General features: G+C 37.6%; 1 protein-coding gene across 1 annotated transcript in view; it reads left to right on the top strand.

The window, feature by feature from the left end:
- Window positions 1-27,923, top strand: part of DNAI3 (dynein axonemal intermediate chain 3) — a 62,487-nt gene that overhangs the window by 12,072 nt on the left and 22,492 nt on the right. The window contains exons 7-15 of the mRNA XM_088022948.1: window positions 1,599-1,715; window positions 7,212-7,402; window positions 8,256-8,380; window positions 10,303-10,392; window positions 12,607-12,693; window positions 13,977-14,105; window positions 16,585-16,658; window positions 21,759-21,903; window positions 23,465-23,552. Of these exons, the coding sequence (XP_087879074.1) occupies window positions 1,599-1,715; window positions 7,212-7,402; window positions 8,256-8,380; window positions 10,303-10,392; window positions 12,607-12,693; window positions 13,977-14,105; window positions 16,585-16,658; window positions 21,759-21,903; window positions 23,465-23,552 (1,046 nt within the window). The remainder of the gene's footprint in view (window positions 1-1,598; window positions 1,716-7,211; window positions 7,403-8,255; window positions 8,381-10,302; window positions 10,393-12,606; window positions 12,694-13,976; window positions 14,106-16,584; window positions 16,659-21,758; window positions 21,904-23,464; window positions 23,553-27,923) is intronic.

Here is a 27,923-nt window from a genome sequence, read left to right as displayed (position 1 = left end):
ACTGTGTTCTTACCACACACTAGGCATTCTTCTAAGCCCTTGGCATGCAGCAACTCAATTCTCACAACTGCCCTCTGAGGTAGGCACTATGCCCATTTTACAAATAAACTGAAGCAAAGCCAGGTTAAAAATGAAAGCTCAATGTTTGGAACATAATTTAAATCTGAAGCAATAACAAATAGATCTGCTGAGAAATAACAAAACAAATTACATTGAAAATATTAGAGTGATTTAGTCATGTTGCTTCTTGGATGAAACCCATAGGTGCCACATAATTTCTTACTTAATCCTACCTAGAGGACACTAATGTGTGCTAAAATTTAAGAGGTGAAGCTACAATTTGAACCCAAGTCTCTCTGGTTCTAATACCAACATTCTTTCTTTCCAGCACTCTGCTTTATGCTACTGATACTGGCCTACTTAGGAGAAAAAAGAATGAATTCTTTATTAAACATAAAACTCTCTTTATGCTTTGTTTCATTACTCTTCACTTAATATATCTTCTTCTCACAGAGACATTTTACTGACATTTGTCCAACACAGATTAAATACAACCTAATACTTTTTTGAGCACTTACAATGGGCTAGGCACTGTTTTAAAAGCTTTGCATGTATTAACACATTCAATTTACAATGACTCTAGGAGCCAGCTACTTTGAGAATTTCATTTAGAGGTGAATAAACAGACACAGAGAGGTTAAATAATTAGCTTGGGGTCACAAAGTTTGTTAGTGATAAAATCAGGCTTCAAAACCAGGCAGCGTGTCACCAGAGTACATCCTCTTAATGACTGTGACACACGACCTTTCTATAGCCCCATACCATAAGATCAAGGAACTCACCCGGTCTTACGGGCAAGACTGCCAATGCCCAAATGCAACAGGATATGTTCAAGGGTGCAGGTGAGCACTGAGGGCAGACTGGATGGAATAAGTTTTCTCCCAGAGATCACATTGCCATCATTGCTGAAATGTAAATTGTTTTTAGTTTTGTATATATAGAGCAGAGTTTCTCAATCTCAACTCTACTGACATTTTGGGCTGGATAATTCTCTTTTATGGGAGGCTGTCTTGTACATTGTAGGGTATTAAACAGCATCCCTGGATTCTACTCACTATATGCCAGTAGCACATTCCAGTTGTGACAACCAAAAATGTTCCTGGATGTGGCCAAAAGTTCCCAGGGTGTGGGGGTGGGGTAGGACTGCACTGGTTAAGAAACATTGATTTAATGAAATGAAGAGCAAGAGAATGATGAACAAATGTGGCAAAATGTTAACAGCGGATGAATCTGGGTGAAGAGTGTATGAGAGTTCCTTAGATCCTTCTTACAACTTTTCTTTAAGTTAAAAAATCTAAATAAAAATTTTAAAAAATAAGAACTTCTTATGTTGGAAACAAATACATAAATACTCAAAGTATTTCAAAAAGGCAGTTAATATCAATTATCTAGGATAAAGAAAAAAATTCAATATATAGAATTTAAATAAAAAATACTATCTTGTTACTGTTACAGAAAGAAACCTTTGACCTGTCACAAGCTATATTTACTTCCCTTTGTTCTAATTTTTGGTATTCGATTTTCTTTTAATATATTAGGACATATCCCAAAAATGCCATTACACAATATTATCCAAGAGAATTATCAGAGGAGGAGAAAGAGACATTTGGACAATCAAAGCCTTTGAGTGACTTTCTTAACAACACATGTATAAGGTAAGAATTGTCTATTAAGTTTTTAAAATAAAACATAAAATGTGTATGTGTACCTATAGTGATAGGTCTTAAAAAGCAACTTGGTCCATGGTGTCTAATTAGAGAGTATGAAGAGTTATCAGATATGCATGAGCATGTGACAACATTCTCAGTCTTTCCTTTCTATTGCCAGGCAACATCCTAGACCTCCCAAGCTAGGGCCATGCCAGTGTTCACCTGCGAGAGGTATACAGTTGAGTGTGTGAGGATGTTTTCCTAATGGCAAATTAACATCTATTTACCCTGGTTCTTTTCTTTAAGTCTTTGTTCCCCACTCCCTACTCTCCTTCTTAGCTTCATTAACTTGTACAGGACCGCAAAGATGAGGATGAAGGGAGTGTGGAGGATGATCATGACGATGATGATCTTTGTGAATGATAACCTGAATTCGATTCAGATGTACCTTTGCACATCTTATCCCTTGCCCCTAATTCCTGTGTTGCTGCCACTCTCACTGAATCTGAGAGAGAGGTGTCTTCAGAAACACCCCCCCACGCACACATACACACACACACAGACACTGTTAATAGGACCCTGGGGTTTCTAAACCAGAGAAGAGCTTGACAAGGTCTCATCAAGTCAACATCAGAGTTCAGAGAAGTGGAGCCAGTGATGGACAGGTCGGCCAGGTGTACCCTGTAGGTTGTTTTCCATTTCTTTCCAAAATTAAAAATTTGTTGGTCGAATTCATACGTAGCCCATATTAAGCTTTTGCATTTTTAAGAAAACACCATTAATTCTTTGAGACTTTTAAATATCCTGAAAATTCCAACAACTCTCGAAAGTTGTTACCTATGTCTGGGGGGAATCTGGTTCAAAAATTCACCAGAGATGCAAAGAGAGTGCATTAAACTAGATAAAATACTTTAGGTACGTATAGTTTTGTTTACTCCGGGTCAAGGCTTCTTGTGAAGTTTAGTAAACGTGGAACAAAGAAAGACAGATGTTCCATCAATGCCTGATGACTAACAGCTGTTCAACAGCTGTCCCTTGCTGACTCGTCATACACTTTAGCTAGCTTGCCTGATATTTCCCTGAGCCAGCCACCAGAATGACTATGGAATCAAAGCTTGGAGAGCGGAGGGAACACAATGGCTTTTAACAAAGAGCCAGAAACCCAGAGGCAGGAACACAGTCTCTCCTCACAGGATTTCCATACTAGTTGGTCTCTGGAGAAGATATTAAACATGCAGAAAAACTGTATATCTCATGGCAAGGGTAGGGGACACACTAGAAGGCAGAATTCCATGAAACCTCCAGAAATTGCCAGAGGTTCAATGTTTTAAAAAGGGGGTTGCAGTTTTGTGGACTCTGCTGGTTGATTAGGGGAAATGAAAATCAGGTGAGTTTACTTCAGACTTTGAAGCAAGCCTCATTTTCTTGTCTGTTTGGTGACAAATGCATTTCTGCTTAGGCTACAAAACTAAACAACAAAAACAGAAAAACAGAGTGCATAACTATTTGCCACTCATTTACAGGAAGCATGCTATAGTTTTTCCTGTGGGGCAATGAGAAAGAAACAAGAAAACCTAAGGTTTCTGTTTCCCCATATCAAAATTTAGTCCTTAAAATTTTTCCTGATAAGAATATTAAAAATGAGAAGTCTATGTACAATCCATTTCAAAGCCATAAATGGCCTATAGCCAAGTCTTAATTATCCACATGGTGTATTAACTTTAGACCTAGGTTTTTATTCTTCCCTTTCAGTTACCATGCTTACTGAGAGAGGAATAGTAAACAGCTTTATAATTCCCTCTCTAAGATGTGGGAAGAAGAAGCCAGAACTATAAGAAAAAGAGGAAAATTGGCACAGGAATTATAATAGCACCGGTCAAGAATAAATAAGCCCACAAATATAGCACTGCCATGTTTCCCACTCTAAAACTGTTTAAGGCTTATTCAATTTTTTAAAAAAAAAGTTAATATAAGGCTGGTTTTGATCTGGGAATAGTGCCCTTTTAGAAATGAGTTCTTTCTTAAAGAATTTTATCCATAAAGAACCTAAGGGAAGCAGTATTTGCAAAAGAAGGAAATGATAAAGGAAAGAGAAGAACTTCAAGGGATTCTCAAAGCAACTAAAAAACATTTGTTTTTGAGTTAAAAAAAAAAACCTTAAAAAAAAATACTTACAGGAGCACCTGGATGGCTCAGTTGGTTAAGTGTCTGACTCTTGATTTCAGCCCAGGTCCTGGGATCGAGCCCCAAGTCAGGCTCCATGCTCAGCTCGGAGTCCGCTTGAGATTCTCTCCCCCTCCCTCTCCCTCTGCCCCCTCCCCCCTACTCTCACTCCCTATCTCTCTCTAAAAATAATAAATAAAATCTTAAAAAAAAAAGTACTGGGCGCCTGGGTGGCTCAGTCGGTTAAGCGACTGCCTTCGGCTCAGGTCATGATCCTGGAGTCCCAGGATCGAGTCCCGCATCGGGCTCCCTCAGCAAGAGGCCTGCTTCTCCCTCTAACCCTCCCCCCTCTCATGTACTCTCTCTCTCTCTCTCATTCTCACTCTCTCAAAATAAATAAATAAATCTTTAAAAAAAAAAGTACTTACAGGCTCTAACTCAGACAATGGTTTTGCCAGCCTCCACTTCATCACCCTCAGAAACTGGAGTGCAGGAAAATAAAGAAACAGGAAACCAGAGAAAAGGTGCTGTCTTCACTTCTCCTTTGTGAATTAGTTCCCAGTTCAGGCTGAGAGGGAAGAATCAGGAAATCAGATCAAAGGCCCTGGCTTTAGCTTGTCTCTTGGGAATTTCTTTCTCATTTAGGCTGAAACAGAAAAAAAACCAAAACAAAACAAAACAAAAACCCCACAAGATTTTGAAAAAGCTAACAAATGCTTCCACTTGAAGCTCCAGGCTGTGAAGCTAGCCCTCATGGGTGTTTAAACGTGCATATGAATCACCTGGGGATCTTGTCAACCTGCGGACTCTGATTCCTTAAATTCAGGGTGGAGTCTGTGACTCCTTTTTTGGCAAACTCTAGGTCATGATGGTGCTGGGGGCCCATAGACCATACTTTAAGTAGCAAGGTCCTAGTTTGGAAGGTAAAATACAAGAAGAATTTAACCAAGGGTACCCAATTAAGCAGTGGACGGTAGTGTTAATTCTTAACAATAGAGGTATTAAAGGTCACCCTGTTTAATTACATTCTTAGGAGTATCTATTATAATATTTAGAGTTTATATTTAATTGTCTAAGGAGGGTTTTTTTTCCTTATTTGAGGAAATTCATACTCAAGAACCACTCTTTCAGCTTACCATACCTATTAAAAAACCAAGCTATTTGGACTCTCAATCACTAGGGTAAAACGTTGGGTGACATCCTAATTGTGGGAAAGCTCCAGAGGCCTTGTGAGTGAGCTGAGCTTTCAAAGCAAGCATATACAGGGGCAATAAACATGACAGAAACTTACAGCAATTTTTGTTTTGTTTTTTGTTTATGGTACTGCTTCTTTCAAGAATATACCTCATTTTCGTATCATAAGCAAGTGACTGAGTAATGGTGAAATAAATTAGTCAAACTCACAGAAAACAGAAAATGTAAAAAACAGTATTTATACGCAAACATAAACACAACTACTTGAAGGCTCAGGAGAGTGACCAAAAGTTAGCAGAAACTAGAGGGGAGAAGGTTGAGATTTGCAAGTTTGCAGTGCTTTTTCTATAATTTGTGCTTAATCCATAGGAGGCTCAGATGACAGAAACCTGCAGCCTTACAGGTCTGTGGGTGGTAGAATAGCCAAATAGTCAGGGGAAAGTCATGGAAGGATGGGAGCCCCAGATAAGCCAAGACCCCAGATCCACCTAAAAAATCTAATCAGATCCTAGGCTGTAGACTAAAGTGCTCATTTTTAGGGGAAACTCTAGGGGAGTCCAGAACAACCAGCATCTAGAAGCTGAAAAAGTGAGCAGAGATTTCAGCTATTGTTCTATACAAAGAAGACAGAATTTGGAGTTTGAGTCCAGAATAAATTTCACTTTTCAGAGGGAAAAAAGAGAATCCAGGTCTCTACAACATATCATTTATAACAACCAGTTTCATTAAATATGTAAAGTCTCTAACCATGTGAAGAAGCAGGAAAATGGGACTCTCAAGTTCTTCCCGATACCGCCTCCGGTACCAAACAAGGGTTTTTTCCCCCAACACCAAATAGCATCCTCTCCCACATCAATTCTCTATCTCTCTGGAGTTCTCTATCTGGAGTTAGTGCAGACTCCACAAGTTAAGGGGCTTAGTCCCACAAGCCTGCCCCAACTTCAGATGCCAGTCTCAAGTCCCAGGGGGGCTATGCTTCTGACTGACCAGTTATAAATCAGTTTGATAATTCTCCAGAATGACTCATTTAACTCAGGAAAGTGCTCTCCTTACTCCTACCAGTTCATTGTAAAGGATACAACACCGGAGCAGCCAAATGGAAGAGATGCACAGGACAAGTGATTGGGGGTGGGAGGTTGGGAGAGACATGCTAGGTTCCCAGCACTTTCAAGTATTCACCGAGTTTGGAGCTCTTATAGTAACTTTTAAAGACAGGGGCCAGTCAAGTCAGGGCCCTAGGCTACTAAGAGATGAGCTTAGCACTCAGATTGTTCTTGAAAGGGCAATATTAGCCTTGTTAGCAGGATAATTCTTAATTTGAGGGATTGTATCATGCATTGCAGGTTTAGTAATAGTTAAACACATTAGCACCTCCCAGGCACTGTGATAACTAAAACCACCACCACCACTACCACACACACATACATCACACTTGTAACCTCCAAGTCTCCCCTTGAGAATCTTTTATTTTAAATTTTATATATACAATATATAAATATATATTCTAATCCTGATTAATACATAACCCTTATATATATATATATAATCCTAATATATTTGTATAGTAATTAGTATATATGAACATTCAGTACTGAATATGGCTAAGAAAATTGCCTTTTCTGTCCGTTTGGGGTTTTCAGGGAGCGAATGAGACCGAGTTTAAAGTAGAGGTTTACTGAGGGTCCCGCTGTGTAAAATTTTTTTTGTAAAGGAAGCAGGATTGGGCAAGGAGAGCTTCAGCAAGTCTAGGCCAACCCCAGCAGGGAACTCCAGCGGGAAGACGGCCTGTGGGAGGAGTCCAGCAGGAGGCAGAGAGGGGCAGGCCCCGTGTCCCTGCAGCTGCAAGCTCAGTTATGGGCCTGGGCGAGCACATCCTCAGCCTAGAAGCCTGAGTAGATCACGAAGGTGCTCCAGGCCATCAGCTAACAGCCTCCTGGCACTAGAAGTTCTGAGTAGCACACAGCTACGAGGTTTTTTTCTCTTAAGTCATTTATTTCACATGGGGGTAATTGTCAGTTACCAAATATAATTGAGAACATTTTTTTCTTTCCATATAAATGAAGGCGAATCTGCTGAAAGACCTGTCATTGAATAGTAAAATCCAACGTCTTGGGTTTTTTTTGTTTGCTTTTTTAAACAAAATAGTGTTGAAATAGCCCTGCAGCAAAATGAAATCATGAACACATTTATTGATGATTGGAAGTGCCTGGCAGAAGAAGAAAGCTCCTTTGGAGACAAAACCGATACACACCTGAAAGAGTACCAGTCCTTTACGGACCTCCATAACCTGACAGAGAAGATGGTCACCTCCGTCTCGTGGCATCCGACCATCTATGGTGAGATGAACAGGACGGTGGTTCTCTTTTGTGATGGCACAGAAATAGTCTGTGGCTTTTCTAGTAAAATGACAAACTAGCTCAGTTTCTCAGTTGCAGTAAGACCACTTCCAGCTGCAAAGTGCACCCGCCGAGCATTTTCGGCACCCCTGCCGTCCTGTGTTCTCCCAGCACCTCACTGTGGTCTCTACAAGGACAGAACCAGAGCTCAAGCCAGGGAAGTGACAGGCTCAGGTCACCTAGCCGGTGCAGTGCTGAATCTGGATTTGCCTCAGCCTGTTGGGACTCCCAAGGCTAGCTCCTTTTCCCGCCCCCCACCCCTCCCTTCACATGCTCTTCCTATCTGATTACTGGACAAGAGAGGAAACACACCTCCCTTAAATCACTCAGCAGCCAAGGGAGGGGGGACCCGTTGCAGGTTGGACCACATGCAGACGGAACCACGAAGAGAAAAAAGTCTTTTCCCTCTTTTTTCCTCCTCCTCTCCCCCACAGTGGCCCTTCTCAATCTCTCTCTCTCTCTCTCTCTCTCTCTCTCTCTCACACACACACACACACACATACACACACACACAATTCATACTAAATCTTTGAAGTCCATTGTTTATTTTATATTAACAGTACATCTCAGTTTGTACTGACCACCTTTCAAGGGCTAAATAAGCAACATGTGGCTACTGGCTACCGTATTACCTAGTAGAACTCTAGGAGAACTCTTGGTCTCTTTTTGAATGTATTTATTCAAGTTTTATCAAAATGGAAATGAATAGTGACCACGTTGAGCAGCAAAACCTAAAAACATTTCTCTATGTACCGTTGCTGCAGATTTTAACTTCTAACTGTGTTTCAATCAGGCCTAATAGCTGTGTCCGTGGCTGCACGACTCTCCCTTGAAGAGAGAGTCCACTTTTCTGGTAAACTGTTGCTGCAACCATCACTGATTCTTTTCTGGAGTTTCTCGGATCCCATACATCCTCAGGTAATTAAGGAGAGGTGTCCACATAGTCTAAACATTTCAAAAACTATGTTCACATTTATCTTTAGCAGTTTTAATTGCAAAGTACTTTATAACCAGTTAATATGGTAAGTGCTGGTAAAGTTAAGCTTTCTTCAATTTAGAATTTGTCATCAATTTGAGCAAAACTAAAGTTTACACTTAGTTTATTGAAAAGGTTTATTGAACAAATCAACATGTTATTTTCAGAAATGATTTTAAGAGGACTGTTAAAAAGCAAACACTTTCATGGGCTTTATTTAAATACTATTTGTTCAAATGCAAATAGATTTTAATTTCACATGAATTTCCTCAGTTCTGAGGATCACCAGTAGGTGACAGTAATGAGTACAGATGCCTTTGTGGGAAACAGTGGGGAGGGGTGCAGACTATGGCCCTGGAGAGTAGACAGCCCATCTGGGGGGATACTACTCTTCAGCTCTCTTGTTGCCAGGTGGTCTTACTTGGTTTAAAGAATCCAGATCAGATTTTTTGAGTGAAATCTCCCAATTTTTAAATAGTTCAACTAAAACCAAACCAAACACACAATTCAAATAAAACAAGTCTGAGGGCTAGGTTTGCCCCACAGGGTTCTATTTCTATCAGCTGCTCAAAGAGTTTTGCTTAGGGGAGGGTGCTTTATAGTGTTAGATTAAGTTTTTTTTAATGTACTTAAATATAATATTTTGTTTCTATAAAGTATTGTATATCTAAGGATTTCCCTAATAAACCCTAGCCTTTCCTCCTAACTTCTTACCTAATTTATCTGAATTCAGGCAGTTTTACTATAATAGATTCTAGTACTTTAATTATTATAGACATAGAGATCAAAATGACAGATCTCTAGTTCTTTCCTATCAGCCTAATTACCACAAAAATGGTTAAGTAGGGGTTTTCTAACATTTTCTAGTGGACTAGGATTACTCTCCAGTCCACATCATGGAAGTGTGGCTGAACTTTCACGCAAATTAGGAAGAGGAAAAAAGGACCCTCTCCTTTATTTTGAAGACTAGCTTTAAAAGACAAGCAAATAATTTCTTAAAGAAATAATGCAAATGATTTCTTTTGTTTTTGTCCTATCAAAACTATAGGACAATATTTTTTTAATTTACTTTAAAAGTAAAAGTTTCTCTAGAAGCCACAGAGTACCAAATAAACAAAGATGAGTCACTCCAATTCCAGTCTGAAACTTTAGCTCAGTGGTGGCAAACCAATGGCCTCTGGGGTCCATATTTTTAATGGTCATGTTTAAGGACCATTAAAAATATGGTCCTTAAATATGAAGAACAGTAACCATGCACGTATTTTGCCTGGTGCTAACACATTAGCACAGGTGCCCAGTATGATTACTATGCCTATTCCTTCACACTGGTATATTCCTTGCAGGGCTTCCTTCTTACCTTCCAATACTTGAGTTTGTTTACCTTCTGGGTCCTGTATTATTTTAAAATTTGAAATATTATCACTGGCAATACTTCTATCTTTTCTTATTCAACACATTTTCTTTCTGAGTGCTTACTCTGTGCCAGACTAGCTAGATAGCAGGCAACAAAACAGAAAAGTATCTTGTCCTCACAGAGCTTACCTTCACACTTCTCAGAAACACTAAGCTTAGTCTTTTTGTTTTAAAAAATTGTAACATCTCTCAGCAATAACCCATGGAGGGTGGAGGAAGGGGAGACCTGGGCTCCTGGAGAACCTACCTCTCTCATACACATAGCCAACGTTCACAAAATTCAGCAGAGGCAACTTTCCATCCACAGGTGGGATTCTGGGAATGAACTCTACGTCCATGTTTCTTACAGACGGCTATAAAATTCAACTTTTGACTGTGTTAACATTATTTTCTCACTATGATCTTAATAGGTTTTCTCATTCTCTCTTGAATTTGGGGGGATTTACTTTAGTTAATGCTGGAGAGCCCAGATGACATCTTTTGCTTCAAGTTCTGTCCAAGTGACCCTAATATCATTGCTGGAGGCTGCATAAATGGGCAGGTAATTATGGATTTTCCCCCCAGCTATTTATTATTTTAGACAACATTCTGTAATATGTTTTGATTGGTAGTTTTTCTTAAACTTAAGGATTCAATTTGGCCGAAGGAAAGTATGCCAATTGTGTGCCAAAAACTGGGGTATATAGATGTGTTAGACATAGTATCAGGGCTTGAGGTGTCCACAGGGTAATCTAGTTATAACTGGAAGAAAACTGAGTCAAATCTGTTTGTATTTGTGGAACAGAACCGCATATTGTACAAGATTCCACAGAAGAACAAAAACACAAGCATTAATACCTCTTGGTCGAGAGTCCTCTTCTGATGTTTCTCTAGGAATCGGAGTTAGGGGATGATCCAGAATTTGAACAGCAATTCACTGGGAAAAATACATATATTACTGAATTTACATATGTATAATTTGATACCATATTTGTTTTCTTCTCTTTTTATCTAATGTATATGAAATTTAGATCCTATCTTCCAATTGCCTATTTCTCCAATAAAGCAAGACAAAAATCTTAAAGCTGTTTTATGATCAGAATTGAAATTCACTGTGACCCAGTGAGTTTGACCATTAATGGTATATGGTCTTTTTGTGTGTGGCTAGGAAAACTTCCTTGTGATTGAAAATTTAAGTGTCTACGGTGCGGATGCCTGGGACTCGGTTGAGTGTCTGACTTTTGGTTTCGGCTCAGGTCATGATCTCAGGGTCGTGGGATTGAGTCCCACATCATCAGGCTCTATACTCAGCAGAGAGTCTGCTTGAGATCCTCTCCCTCTCCCCCTGCCGCTCCCCCACAAGACTTCTCTCTCAAATAAATACATCTTTTTTTTTTTTTAAGATTTTATTTATGGGGCGCCTGGGTGGCTCAGTCATTAAGTGTCTGCCTTCGGCTCAGGTCATGATCCCAGGGTCCTGGGCTCGAGCCCCGCATCGGGCTCCCTGCTCAGCAGGAAGTCTGCTTCTCCCTCTCCCACTACCCCCTGCTTGTGTTCCCTCTCTCACTGTGTCTCTCTCTGTCAAATAAATAAATAAAATCTTTAAAAAAAAAGATTTTATTTATTTATTTGACAGAGAAAGAGACAGACACAGAGAGGGCACAAGCAGGGGGCGCAGCAGAGGGAGAGGGAAAAAGCAGGCTCTCTGCTGTGGGGCTCAATGTGGGGCTCAATGCCAGGACCCTGAGATCATGACCTGAGCCGAAGGCAGACGCTTAACCATTGAGCCACCCAGGTGCTCCTAAATACATCTTTAAAAAAAAATAAATGTCCACAGCATCCATGACCATTTATCCAGAACCAAAACAACCAGGAAAACCATTTTTCCCCCTCAGTTTTGTTCAACAATAACTGGTGGTCATAATGATGACCCAGAGCCCATGCTCCAAGCCCTGCAAATCCTGAAATGCTTTTTGTTACTCATTATGAAGGTGATACAACTCTAAGAATATTTTAGAAAAGGGGTGCCTGGCTGGCTCAGTCAAAGAGCATGCGACTCTTGATCTTGGGGCTATGAGTTCAAGCCCCATATTGGGTGGTAGAGATTAAGTAAGTAAGTAAATAAACAAATAAATACTTTTTTAAAAGAATATTTTAGAAAAGCAAATGATGCAAATAAAATCACTCACAATTCTGTAATCCTGACATTTTGTTAACATTTCAGTGTGTTGAAATGACTTTTAATCATTGAAAATTAATCTAATTTCGTGTTGCATATTCTAGTTTATTCTCATTTTTCCAAAAATGACCATCCATGTATATGCAAACTTGGAGTTGGCTAGAATATTCAATTAAGTAGAAATCATCATTTTCCAGCCTTTTTGGACAACTGAGTATTTGTACTACTTCTGGAGAACAGGCAAAGCTGCTTTGCACACAGTCACAGCACATTCCCAAAGACAGAGGAAGAACTCTTCCCAAAGCAGAGGAAATTGCATACGGTTTATACTGGAGTTTTTTTTTTTTAAATACTAGCTTTTATTAACACAAGCACAAAAATCAAAGTGCTAAAAAATACTTTTATAGAGAAGAAAACATTCTTTGTCATGATTTGAAAGTTGCTGACTTACTAAAGATGTAGGCTAAATTTGATTATCCTTCAAGGAGATTGATTCATCAGAGTGCATGCCAATACCAATAAGTTTTTAAAAATTCTTTAAGACCCAATGAGCTATTTCCTGAAAATATGTTGTAATAAGCTTTATTTCTGTTTTAGATTGTCATGTGGGATATTACTGCGCATGCAGATCGCATAGAAAACATCAAGACAGGTGGTAGTAGAAGTAAAAAAGTCACGCTCAAGGTTAGCTTTTTATAACTTTTGACTAGCAAGTTTCTTCAGTTCAGGGGTTTATCAAAAAGTACATAACGGTGGGGTGCCTGGGTGGCTCAGTCATTAGGCCTCTGCCTTGGGCTTGGGTCATGATCCCAGACTCCTGGGATTGAGCCCCGCCTCCGGCTCCCTGCTCGGCAGGAAGCCTGCTTCTCCCTCTCCCATTCCCCCTGCTTGTGTTCCCTCTCTCGCTGTGTCTCTCTCTGTCAGATGAATAGATAAAATCTTTAAAAAAAAAAAAAAGTACATAACGGAACTGCCAAGCTACACAAAGACTCAATATAGAGGGAAAATTGGGCGCCTGGGTGGCTCAGTCGTTAAGCGTCTGCCTTCGGCTCAGGTCATGATCCCAGGGTCCTGGAATCGAGCCCTGCATCGGGCTCCCTGCTCGGTGGGAAGCCTGCTTCTCCCTCTCCCACTCCTCCTGCTTGTGTTCCCTTTCTCGCTGTCTCCCTCTGTCATAAATAAATAAAAAATCTTTTAAAAAAATATAGAGGGGAAAAAAGTATTATTTCCCACACCTTCACATCTGTTTGTGGACATGTTCTGAACCGCTTTTATGTAGGCCCTTGATTCAAAAATCAATAAAACAAGTCACATGACCTACCTGAGGATGTTATTTTTGTCGTTGTTAAATAAAATAAAGTGACTTGCCTAAAGTGATGTCATGGAAAGAGCATGGGACAGAAGGACCATGTATGTAGGCTCTGGACTGTAGTCCTGTGAGTTTGGACATGTCTTCTCACCTCAGCAAGCATCAGTTTTCTCATGTGTAGAATGAAGGGGTTACCATCCTTTCTGATAATCATATACTATGATTTTGTGACGCTGTGGATGCTGCCAAGAGGGTTGAGGCAAGATTCCTGAGCTCCTGACATAGTACTCACCCACCATATTGCAAACCTCTACCCCAGTTCTTCAATCTGAACACCAATGGGCCTCCACCAAGACACAGTGGGCGTGGCCCTCTGTGCATTCAGGAAACACTCCTTTAAAGATAGGATTTCATTGATCCTTTAGGGAGTGGGTCAATCATTCCTGTTAAATTTGGAGATGAAACCTTAGACTAAATTGAAGGGAAAGTGCATAATCTTATTACCTAAATACATGATGCATTGAAACACTAGTTTCAATGTTTTTCTTTGAACTAGTATTTCTCCAAGTTATTAATTCTAGCTAGAATAAAGAGTAAGTATGAATTCACTCATAGCTCTCTGAAATTAGCATACAACTTTCTTTTCACATTTTTCCAGCCTATGTTTCTCCTTGAACCAGATAGTAATAAAGAAGCAACATATATCAGACATTGTGCAGTTTCCTCAATAGAAAATGGTCATAAGAAAGTAATTACAGATATACATTGGCTGTCTGACACATTTGAGGTGAGTCTTGATGGTTTCATAATTTTCTCCTGCTGGATTGTACATTTCAGAAGATTTTATTCAAAGAGCATGTTTCAAGTCAATAATTCATTTACATTTAAATCATAAAATAACCAGGAACCAGGGCATCAAACAGTTTTGTCAGTGTTGCCTGTCCAATATCTGACTTGGGGATGAGACTAAGGCCAATGTTTCAACTTCAATGGCTTATAAACCACTAAAAACTGTAGGTGGTGTCAACAATAATATAATAGTGGAGAAGATAAGAGTTTGATATGTAAAGATAGAGTGCAAATATTTTACACCCTCAGCCTTTGTGGATTTAAAATTTATAATTTCAGCTAGTTGGAGCAGGCAACTCTGAAGATCTGTGACATATAGTAATGTATTATTTTGTCAAGGCAATTTTGAACTGAATGCACTGTGAGGCTGGTGGGTGAAAACTAATCATGCAGTGAATGAGTCCAGCTGAGTGCCTAGCATCTGCAATATAGTTTGGCTTTGTAGTTCTGTACCTGACTCACTAAGTCTGGTGTTAGTGAATTTGGAAACTGGTAAGCTCCCCAAATGTTTCCTTCAAGGACACTAAGGGTCTACTGTGTACTTTGAGAATATCAAAGAATATTATGACAAAGTAGAGTTATAAAAGGTAGTTAGCTCTTCAACATATTCAAATGGATGATGCAAAGCAACAATACTTTTAAAAGTTATAATGGACCTCAACAAATAGTCCAGACAGTTTCTATTACCTCTAAGAGTTTAACATAGGGTAACGGAAGGAACTTTCTGTTTCAACTTCATCTCAGCTCACACAATACACACAAATTAATTCAGATGATTATAAATTTAAATAAAAATAAATCATAGGAAAAATATAATAAAAATCAAAATAGAATACCATATTTCTGGATTGGAGATAATTTTCTAAGCTAATTAATGTTGAAAGAAATTCAAAACATACACATGTAAATTTCTAAATTTAACAAAGAGCAAACAACAAAATGGAGGAAAATATTGGTCTAAAATATGGTTTCCAGTAAATAAAACATATACTGAAAAACAATTAGTAGATAAACATGAAAATCATTCAGGCTTTCTAATATCAAAGAAATTAATAATAAAGCAATAATAATATACTCTTTTGGATCATTTAATTTTTAAATAAAAATTTAATAAATAATAATACCCTGTGTTAGAAAGGATGCAGTGGTGAAACCAGTAAACTCTAACACTGCTGGTTCCAACACAAAACTTTTGGAATACAATTAGTGTGGTTCTTAAGTCATCCAAATTTTCAACTTTTCGAACAGTAATTCAAATTTTGGGAATTCATATTAAGAAATAATCCAATTTGTGCCTCAAGATACAACATTACATGCACATCCTAACAAATTATGTCAAAATGTATCCATGAAAAAAGACTGGAAAAGAATATAGGTGGAATTATATTTGATATTAAACCTCCTATTTTCCAAATTTCTATAATATTATGTTGTTGTTGTTGTTAAAATCATTAAAACATAAAAGCTCAGAGCAAGCACACTTCTGGGGTCTTGCCCTTTATACAGCAGGGAAGGCTCAGTAGAGGGAGAGGCAACACGGACTCTGGATTCCTTATCAGAGGAGTAGAAGTTGCCAGCATTTGGGAACCAGAGAGTGTTAGGCTCCTGTGGCCTCGGCGAGGTTTCCAGGGTCTTAGCTCCTGGGACACCTACTGGCCTTAGCAGTGCAGCCCCTGTCTCCCTCCTCCCACCTGCTACTTCCACTGTTTATTTGCTGCTGGAGCCCCTACCTTTGATTACTATTTTGCTCATCAGTCATACCAGGAAGGTAGGGAATTGGGGAAAGTCATGTCTCCCCTACTGTTTCAAGAGTGGCACCTTCATAGATTGCCACAAAACCTTTCACCTTGTTTCAAAGCTAGCTAGTTGGAACTTGGGACCTTCTAGGACCCTGAGGAGCCATTAACCCTCCTTGGATTCTGGCCTGTGCCGGGTGATTGTTGGTATCTAAAGTTACACTAAATGTTATCTAATGTTACACCTTATCTGCCTAACAATCTCATAAAAACGCCTATGTTCTGTTCCACCATTAATAGTAAAAAACAAAAGACCCTACATTTCTAATTACAGTGGATAATGAAATTGTGATACACCATCTATATATTATAAAACTGTTAAAATGACTTATGAGTACACAGGTGAGTGTTCAAATTACATCAACTGAAAAATCTAAGGATAGAAATTTTTATGCATGCTAGTTAAACTATGTCAAAATGTTTCTGTGAAAAAAACTGGAAAAATATATGGCCAAATTACATTTTATTTTAAAACTTATTCTTCAAATTTCAGTGATATTGTTATATTCTTTTAATAAAAATTAAAACAAAGAAGAAAATATTAAAAGAGTAAAACGCTACGAGAAAAGCCATTACATCCTAGGTACAAATAAATTACTTCTTGTGTCTTTAAAAAAACAGATTAACAGATCGGGTACTGTCTTTGAGAATCGAAATGGAATATGCTGTCAACTTGTCACATGTTCAGCTGATTGGTATGTCTTTGTTAGTGTTTCTGGGTCAATTTCCCCAAAGTCAGAGGGGGTGAGGAGGAAGGTCTCCCCACCCTTGTACCAAGCAATACTCCGGATACCACCTGAGTGTCTCACAACTCCACTTAACTCTGACACTATCCACCAGGACTCACAGGTTAAAGTTCAGTCCTACCCGACTGCTCTCTCCAACACCTCTCCCCTATCACCGCCCACTCCCCTGCCGGCCACCTCAGACGCCAGTCACAAACCCAGGTCATTACCTGTACTTCTGACTGACTGGCTGTAGATTGGGGGTTCCCAAGATTCCCTCCATCAGGTTGGATTAATTTGCTAGAGCGGCTCACAGAACTCAGAGAAACATTTTACTTCTAGATTACTGGCTTACTATAAAAGGATGTAACTCAGTAACAGCCAGATGGAAGAGATGCAGAAAGCAAGGTATGGGGCCAGGTTGGGGAGCTTCCATGCGCTCTCTTGGTGCTCACTCTCCCGGAATCTCCACGTGTTCACCAACCAGGAAGCTCTCTGAACCCGGTCCTCCTGGGGTTTTAGGGGGCTTCATTACACAGGTACCATTGATTAAATCTTTGGTCATTGGTGACTGAATTAAATCTCCAGCACCTCTCCCCTCCCTGGAGGTCAGGGGGTGGAACTGAAAATTCCAACTCTCTAATTGCATGGTTGGCTCCATTGACAACCCAACCCCATCCTTAGGTACTTTCCAAAAGTCACCTCATTAACATAACAAAAGGAATCTTTACCACTCTCAACTTCTAGGAAATTCCAAAGGTTTTAGAAGCTCTCTTCTAGAATCCTGGAGGAAGAACAGATTTATATATCTTATAATTTACAACATCACAGTCTTATTTTAAACACTACCTAAAATATTTTCATACAATATATTCTTTTTTCTTAGATACTTCTAAAATCATTATCTTTTGTTCCTTAGATAGTCTTTATCGTAGCAATTAAACCTGATATTAACAACAGAGCAGAATATTATAGATTGTTGCTGGTTGAAAAAATATTTTTATAGATACAAATATGTTGTAAAAAGGATACATATATGTGTACACACCCACCCACACACAACTATATCCTATACTATAGGTAGTAAGTAATAAAGTTGCTGAATCAAAGAAAGAGCTGACTCAAGCCTTAGAAACAGCCCCAGGGATTTGGGTAGCAGGAATGAATGGCCAGCCCCTTCCATTTGAATGAATCAGTTCCAACCTGACTTCTGTTACACCACAAACTCACCCCTTTGGCCAAGGAAGGAATGGCCAGGCACCCTGAGTGACAGTTCCAACCTGACTCCATGGAATGGGGAAGGGATAGTTCCCCAAAAAACAAAACAATTAGAATGCTCTTGCTAAAAGAGCATGAGGGTGGGGAGATTATTGCCCAAAAGGGCCACCAATAGGGCCATATGGAATATTATACAACAAGTAAAATTGTAATGATTTCATGGAGCAATGTTTATGGTATGATGTTGATTCTAAACAACAGAATGCAAAGCTATACTCTTCTTCAATAGCCTTGGAAAACATTTAGAAATGCTGAACAGACTTAAAATATTATATGCTTTTTTATTTAAGTCACAGGTCCTTGATTGTTGGTTATAATGATGGCCCTTGAATTTAGAAATATTCTAGAATATTCTGGAGATAATTCCTTCAAAAGTTGTTAAAGTAAAAAAAAAAACAGCTAATGCATTTAGAAAAGCTAACTTTTAGTTATTTGGAAAACTTACCAGTTCTAATCTTTATACCTTAGCCATGCCAAGGTTCTTATACTATAGAATAAGGTAAAATAAGGATCCATTAATAAAGAATATGTGCCTGAACAATAGAATATTACTCGGCCATAAAAAAAGAATGAAATCTTGCCATTTACATCAACATGGATGGATCTAGAAGGTATAATGCTAAGTGAAATAAGTCAGTCAGAGAAAGATAAATACCACACGATTTCACTCATATGTGGAATTTAAGAGACAAAAACAAACAAACAAAAAAACGCTCTTAATTACAGAGAACAAACTGGTGGTTACCAGAAGGGAGGTGGGTGGGGGATGAATGAATTAGCTGAAGAGGATTAAGAGCATACTGATCATGATGAGCACTGAGAGTGTATAGAATTGTTGAATCACTATTTTGTACACCTGAAACTAAATATAACATTATATGCTAATTATACTGGAATTAATTAATTTTTAAACCCCCCAAAAAGAATATGTGATTAATTTATGCAGGAAGTTCAACTGAAGTTATCTGTATTTAGCAAAATCATTTCTTTCTTTTTTTCAAAAATTTTTTAAAGATTTTATTTATTTATTTGAGAGAGAGAGAGCACAAGCAAGGGGAATGGCAGAGAGCACAAGCTCAGACTCCTCGTGGAGCAGGGAGCCCGATGCCGGGCTCGATTCCAAGACCCCAGAATCATAACCTGAGCCAAAGGCAGATGCTCAACCAACTGTGCCATCCAGGCGCCCCTAGCAAAATCATTTCATGAATAATGCAAATTAATGCTATAAATGAGATTCAAGATCTTTCTAATTTGGTAAAACAGTTTTAAATCAACTATAATTGTAGTTTAAAACAGATGTTTTTGTGTCATTTGTGGTGTTCTCTCAAGGATTTATATTTTGACAACATAAAAATTATTAATACTTTCAACAGTTCATTAAGAAAGAATAAATGATTAATATTTATTAAGTCACATAAATGAATAAAAGTTTTGTTAGTCTTACTTGAGCTACTAACCATTTATCTAAATACTTTAACTTACACATCTAAATTCTTTAATAATATCTTAAGTTTATTAATCTGGTTACTCATAACCTCAGTGATAGAAATAATAGAGCTAATACAGCATGTCCTTTGCCATCCTCATCATATGTTTTCACATAATTAATACAAAGTCACTTTTATACTAAGATACTATATAAGTATCATTATAAATGTGTTACCAAGTTTATTACACTTAAAATTATACTCTATAGATGTGTAGAGCTTTATAAAGAATTTTCATATACATTATCTCATTTGATTTTTATAATCAAGCTATAAGGAAGGAAAAATAAGAGGAGAAATAACCTTTATTGGGGATGCTTACTATGTACAAAGCACATTAAATCCAACATTGCCTGTGTATGTATTGTTTTCCCAATGAATATACATATATTTATGTTATACTTATTATATGTTTACATTATATATTATATTTGCATTCTATATTTATATATTTATAATATATGATATGTGGTTATATATCATGTCTCTTGTATGTGACACCAAAAACACAAGCAATAAAAGAAAAAAGTTGAAATTCATCAAAATTTTTGTTTCAAAAGGCAGTATCAAAAAATTGAAAAGACAGTCCACAGAATAGAAGAAAATATTTGCAAATCATATATCTGATTAAAAATTTCTATCCAGAATATATAAAACTCTTACAACTCAACAATATAAAGACAACCCAATGTAAAAAGGAGCAGAGATTATCAATAGACATTTTCCCCCAAAAAATATACAAATGGCCAATAAGCACATGAAAAGATGTTCAACATTAGCTATGAGGGAAATGCAAATCAAAACCACAATGAGACCTAAAATAGCCAAAGCCACAATCTTGACAAAGAAAAACAAAGTTGGAGAACTCACACTTCCTGATCTCTAAACTTTCTACAAAGTTACAGCTAGAGACAGATGTACTGACACTGGCATGAGGATAGACATAGAAATCATAGAGCTCAGAAATAAACCTATATGTCTATGGATGACCAATTTTCAACAAGGGTACAAAGACAATTTAATGAAGAAAGACTAGTCTTTTCAACAAATGGTGCTGGGACATCTGGATATATGCAAGCAAAAGAATGAAGTTGGACCCTTACCTCACACTGTATAAAAAAATTAACTGAAAATGGAATAAACACTAAATGCAAGATCTAAAACAATGCAACTTTTAGAAGAAAACATAAGCAAATAAAAGCGTAAATGTTCATGACCTTGGATTAGATAGTGATTTCCTACATATTACATCCAAAGCACAAGCAAATGCAAATCTAAATCAATTTTGATGAGACTCCACCTCCCCCACTAGGATGGCTATAATAAAAAAGACAAAAAGTAGCAAGTGTTAGCAAGGATGTGGAGAAATTGGAATCCTCACACATTGCTGATGGGAATGTAAAAATTACACAGTTGCTCTGGAAAACAATCTAGCAGTTCCTCAAAAGATCAACAACAGAAATTACCATATAACCCAGCAATTAACACTCTTCAATGTATACCCAAGAGAAATGAAACCATGCATCCAAACAAAACTTATACACAAATGTTCATAGCAGCATTATTCATAATAGTCCATCAACTGATGAATGGATAGACTGTGGTATATTCTAAACAATAGAATATTATTTGGCAATACAAAGAAATGATATACTGATATATACTACCACATAGATGAACTCTGAAAATATGCTAAATGAAAGAAGCCAGTCACCAAAAGCCACATACTGTCTGATTCCATTTATATGAAATGTCCAGAATAGACAAAACTATAGAGACAGGAAGTAGATTAGTATTGTCTAGGGCTGGTGGGATGGGCTGGGGGACAGTGAGGAGTGACCGCCAATCTGTACAAGGTTTCTTTTTGGGGTGATAAAAATCTTCTAAACTTGTGGTGATTGTTGCACAGCTCTGTGACTATATTAAAAACCATTGAATTGTGTACTTTCAGTGGGTGAATTTTATGCTATATGAGTTATATCTTAATAAAGTTGTTAAAAAGATGGTGCTAAAAAATGCTGAAAAAATGCTTAAAAAGATGCTAAAAAAAATGGTGTCAATCTCCAAACTCAGTTCTCATATATGATAATATTAGTGTCAATACCAGCAGTCATCAAATAACCCTATAAAGTGTATAATTCTCTAAAATATAAAATGCAAAACAATCCCATGTCATAAAAATCTTAGTTTCAGAGATATTAAAATACAGCCATGATCACATTGCTTATGTGTAGCAGCATAAAGTATGGTAGTTCTAAGGCTACATCTCTTACTTATACTAAATAAAATGTGAATTTTTTCAAAGCACAATATGTTTTTGGGATATCAGACCACAGAAAGCTTTAACCCCACAATTAATAGAGAAAAAGAAAGAAGAACATATTGAAACTCCTTTGGATGTACCATCTACTTTTTTGCATCTCGATCTCTCCTGGAAACCTCTCACTAAGGTAAGTAACATGCAATTTAGTCCATTCTATTTGCTTGCATGTACACTTATAATATATGTGCATATACATACATATATATACACACATTCTAGAAGTAGAGCAGCTCAAATAAACATAGGACTTTATAATTTATGTATTCATTTAACCAATGAATTCTTTTATTGAGAATTATTATGAGGCCTGCCTAGGTCAAGCCAGAAATCACAATTTTTGTGAACTCAAGATTGATATTTGTTCATGTATAAGCATGCCCCAACTTACTGATGGTTAGCATAATTAATTATGCATTTGCATAAGCAGTTGCTTGTAAACCAGTAGGCTCTCAGGTTAGCCTGGAAAGCTAATTTTAATCTCTAATATAGGCAAAATTCTGCATATTTTTTCATGTAGTAGGAAACAGTATTTTAATATCTATGACCAAACAAAACTGAAAGTAATTGAAAGAGAAATTATTTTTACTTTTCTTAAAAGGCAGAGCTTTGAAGAAAAGCAATTTTAATTTAAGAAAGATATGGCTGTGGATGGAATATGTGTGGAAAGTATGAATGGGCTTCTGACATTGATGACCCTCTTTTTTTTAGAATGTCTAGTTTCAATTCCAAACTTAAGATTTAGTCCCTTATTTTACAAGTATCACTAGAATTATATTATTATGTATTTGCTCCAAATGGAAGAGAGAACACAGAGGGGTGAGAATATTCCGGAAGGAGCTGGGATTAGAAATTAGAAATTAGAAACTACAGAGGATGAGGAATTTTCTGGGGTAGGATTTACCAAGCTGCAAACTGTTTAAAAAGAAGTGAGCAATCAGAAACTTAACCTGGGAATAATTGTCAGCATGTGGACAAATGTCCTGATGGAGAAATGTGGGGCAGAAGTTGTGAGGGAAAGTATAAAGAGTGACAGCTTCCCATTCTGGTGCAGATCCAGGGCCACTTCTGGAACCCAGGGGCACGTGTGTCCCCAGGGTGACTCAGCAGTGCCTGGCAGATGAAAAGACCCCACACAACTTTCTGGAGCTTCATTTAAGTGAAAGATGTAGGAACCAGGAGAATAAACCATTATTTTATATTAAAACCAAAAAGGTTGTATTATGAACTAGAATACACAATATTTTCAGAAATTAAACAGGATTTGGAAATGAGCCCCTGGACAAGCTCCCTTTGACTGCAGGGTTTTATTTTTATTTATTTACTTATTTATCTTTAAAGATCTTATTTATTTATTTGTCAGAGAGAAAGAGAGAGAGAGCTTGCACAAGCAGGGAGGAGGGGCAGAGGGAGAAGCAGGGAGCCTAACTCGGGGCTTGATCCCCGGACCCCGGAATCACGACCCAAGCCGAAGGCAGACACCCAACCAACTGAGCCACCCAGGTGCCCTGAGTCGCAGGGTTTAGGCACTGTCTGTGGGGAAAAGCAACTAGGAATTTGAGGGAGAATGGAAAAGAGACAAAGGGAGGGAGGGAGGTAGGAAACAGCCATCTGGGGGCGGAAGGAGAAAGCAAGAATAACTCACCCACAGGATATATGGAAATAATCTTTCTTCTATGTTCTCCCAAAAGATAAGGCTGTCTAAAGGTGAAACAAGTTTAGACCACTGCCCAACCAAGATCAGCTTGAGTGAAGACAATCTCCTTTACAAAGCACAAGGTAACTGCCTTTGCTTATTAAAATGGCACGTAGTAGTTTGAGTATTAATTTCTAACGTCCAGGGTGCGTTACTTGCTAAGATAGTCTGATTTGTAAAAAGGATACAGAAAACCAAACCCTCCAATATGGAACTTTATAATGGCTATAATAACTATAAGGGCGCCTGGGTGGCTCAGTAGGTTAAGTATCCATATCTTGATTTGGGCTCAGGTCATGATCTCCGGGTTGTGAGACAGAGTTCCACATTGGGATCCTCACTGGGCATGGAGTCTTCTGGAGATTCTCTCCCTCCCCCCCCCCCTCACTCCTTTTCAAAAAACAAATACACACAAAACTATAGCCAACACATTAAAACTGTCTATACACACACACACACACACACACACACACACACAAAGATTTGACGACAGAATTCAGTTTAGTTTAGTTTCATAAACATTTATCGAGTATATTTTTGAGAACTCATTACATTAAAAAAAATTTTATGAAGCTGTCCTAATAAATATGGATGTGCTCAAAGAATAATTCTATAAAATGGAACATATCTCGAGTCTAACAAAGTAAGTTATGAAGTATAAGAAATAAATTACCATTCCCAGTCAGAATATAATAGAAAAATTAATATTTGTACAGCAACATGATAAAATAGAGTAGAGAAATAACAATTGCCTTTTACATCTGTCTCAACTCAACCCCTACACCTTTGTTGAAGTAATTGAAGGGTACACATACAAATATCAAAACTATTAAAATAAAGGTGTTCATGAATATCCCACCTGAGAGCAATGAACCGTGAAAATGTAGAAGAATCACTAGAAACTAAAGTACTTTCCAAATATTTGCCCTGTCAAATGGATTTCCATTTATAAATTGTTGAATGTTCAGTTAAGTGATAGAATATCTCGTAAAAAACATAATATGTATCTAATACCCTGCTTGGGCAAAACTCACTTTGAAGCTGTGTGTTTCATAGCTACAACCCAAGGCCTCATGCTAAAAAAAAAAAATGTTTATAGACCTTTTCTAAGCACTATTAAAACTTTGCATTTTTTTAATGTATTTGGGCCTGCTTCATTTCAGAAGGAATGGAAGGTGAGTTCTCCACTTCTTCGTAGTCAACTATCAGCTGCAATTTATTGAATTTCGGCCATGGGTTAGGTACTGTGCTAATTAATACTGCACATGCTTTCATTCATTTACCAGATATTTATAAAGTGTTTATTGTATGCTAGGCCCTGAGGGTGCAATGGTGTGTAAAACAGATGCTAATGGTCATGACAATCCTGCAAACTGGGAATTTTCATTACCATTTTATGATTAAGGAAACCAAGACCGAGAGAGGTTATGTGAGCCTGGGTGGTTCAGTTGGTTGAGCAACTGCCTTTGGCTCAGAGTCCTGCGACTGAGCCCCACGCTGGGCTCCCTGCTCATCAGGGAACCTGTGTCTCCCCCTCCCCCTGCTCCTGCTCTCTTTCTCAAATAAATAAAGTCTTTAAAAAAAAGGGGGGTAACTCATTAAATGCCTATTAAATTAATGAAAAAAAGATGATCATGAGGCTCTTACTGCTTTTATCCAGTTGATAGAAAGGATATCACTATATCTTTTAAAAGTGTGTTTTTTCCTTATTCACTTTCAACAAGTTTATTGAGGTACAATTGACATACAATAAAATGTAATGTTTTCAACACAGGGCTATTACATATACATATATGTACAAATATACATATGTACATGTACATATACATGCCTTTGTATGGACATGTGCTTTTATTTGCTTGGGTAAATACCTAGGAACGGGATGATTAAATCATGTGGCAGGTGTATGTTTAACTTTTTAAGAAACTGCCAAAGTGTTTTACAAAATGGTTATACCATTTTACATTCCAACAAGCCATGCAGGAGAGTTCCAGTTTTTCCACATTCTCATGAACAGATGGTATGGCTAGTCTTTTTAACTGAACTATTCTAAAACGGATGTAGCGATATCTCATTTACATTTACCTAATGACTAAAGATGTTGAGCATATTTGCATGTATTTTTTTTGCCACTCATATATATATCTTTTTTGGTGAAGTGTCTGTATCTTTTACCCATTTTTTAGTTGTGCTGTTTGTTTTTTTATTATTGAGTTTTCAGAGCTCTTAACATATTCTGCATACTAGTCCTTTATCAGATAAGTGATTTGCAAATATTTTCTCCCAGTCTGTGGTTTACACTCTGTTAAACTATTAAGTGTCAGGGACACCTGGGTGGCTCAGTTGGTTAAGCATCTGCCTTTGGCTCCAGGTCATGATCCTGGGGTCCTGGGATTGAGCCCTGCGTTGGGCTCCCTGCTGAGCAGGGAGCCTGCTTCTCCCTCTCCCTCTGCCCACTTGTGCTCTCTCTCCATCTGTCAACTAAATAAATAAAATCTTTTAAAAAATTATTAAGTGTCATTCTCCTAACACTGTCTTTTGAAAAGCAGAAGTTTTTAATTATGAGGAAGTCTAGTTTATCAGTTTGTTCTTTCATGGGTCATGATTTTGGTTTTGAATGTAACCGAAGGTTGGGTTTTTTTTTTTCTAGGAGTTTTATAACTAAGTTTATGATCTTCATTGAGATGATTTTTTTCTATGCACAAATTATGAATCAGAGTTCATTTGTGTGTGATGTTCCAGCACCAATGGTTGAAAACACTATCCTCTTTCCACAGGATTGTTTTTGCACTTCTGTCAAAAATCACTTGTCCAAATATGTGAGAGTCCATTTCTGAACTCTCTGTTTTGTTCTGTTGATCTGTGTCTGCCTTTACACCAATACCACACTGTCTTGATTACTGTAGCTTTAGTACTGTAGTACTAAAGTCTTGAAATTAGTGCTAGTCCTTCAACTTTTTACTTTTTCAAAGTAGTTTTTAACCATTCTAGGTTTTTTGTTATCCCATGTGAATTTTGTATCTTTTGTCTTGCATAAGCCTGCTCTGACTTTGATTGGTAAATCAATATTACAAGATCAGTATTACAAGAATTTGGTGTCTGCAATATAGAGTCTTTCAAGTCATTAGTAAGGTATATCTCCCCATCTACTTAGGTCATTAATTTCTCAGTGATGTTTTATAGTTTCCAGTGTACAGGTCTTTCACTTCTTTTGACAGATTTGTCTCTAACTCTTTCACATTTTTTGGTGCTCTAGTAAATGGTACTTCCAAATTTTTAATTTCTGATTGTTCATTACCAGTGTGTAAAAATACAAATGATTTTTGAGTATTGATTTTGTATCCTACAATCTTCCTAAAATCACATGGGTTATAGTGGCTTATTTGTAGATTTCTTTGGGTTCTCTATATAGATGATAATGTCATTTGGGTTCTCTTTGTAGATGATAATGTCATCTGTAAATAAGGACAGTGTTACTTCTTTTCTGATCTGTATGATTTTTTTTCTTACCTGATTACACAGCTAGAAACCTCAGGATACAAAGTGGTTAGAGAGCATTCTTATTTTATTCCAGATCTTAGGGAGAAAGCATTTAGTCTTTCTCCATTAAGTATGATGTTAGGCTGTAGGGTTTTTGTAGAGTCCTTTATCAGGTTGAAGAAGTTCCCTTCTATATACCAATTAATGTTGGATTTTGTCAAAAGATCTTTGTGCATTTTTGGAGATGATCATATGCTTTTTTTTCCTTTTTAAACTTATTAATATGGTGAATTACTTTGATTAATATCTGAATGTTAAACTAGCCCTGGGTTCCTGGGATAAACTCCACTTGGTTGTGATTTAATAATTGTAATCCCTGAATTTTTTAAGGAACAATTTTTAACTGTTATCTCTATACTTATATCGGCATTTATTCAAAACATGTATTAACTCTTGCAAAGTGCTAGGCTCTGAGGATATAGCTGTGAAGAGATAATTCCCTGCTTCTGTGGAGCTTACCTTCCGGTGTGATAGATACATATCTGTATCCACTTAAGGAAGGACCTATCTAAAATGAATCTTGAGGCATGACCCAAATGTCATCAAACAGGAATACTCCCCATCAAATGAATGCTCTCTTTCCAGACGAAGACATTTTGTGGATATTTCTTAGAGAAAGGTATACTGACTAAATCAGTTCATAAAGGGAATGGACATAATTTTTTAGATTCTCAGCTGAGACTGTGGGTGGCTATGTCCCTTTACGTGTGTTCAGAAATCTGTGTTGCAGGCAATCCCACAAGTCCTGGAGAAAATTAAATTTCGCTTGGTAATCTCAATGGATCTTGCTAACACATGCCTCTTATCACTAAAGGCAGTTACTGCGGTCATGACCTGCCTCTTGTGTAGATGGCCAACTCTCAGAGCTTTATTTGAAATCTCATTATGGTGTTTTGAATCTCCGTAGGACACAC

Source organism: Eumetopias jubatus, unplaced genomic scaffold (genome assembly GCF_037043125.1).
Source record: "Eumetopias jubatus isolate StellerSeaLion01/CBP00866 unplaced genomic scaffold, mEumJub1_p1.0 scaffold_4, whole genome shotgun sequence".
Taxonomy (NCBI): Eukaryota; Metazoa; Chordata; class Mammalia; order Carnivora; family Otariidae; genus Eumetopias; species Eumetopias jubatus.
Note: the sequence above shows the minus strand (reverse complement) of the source record. Positions and strands in the feature narration are given on the sequence as shown.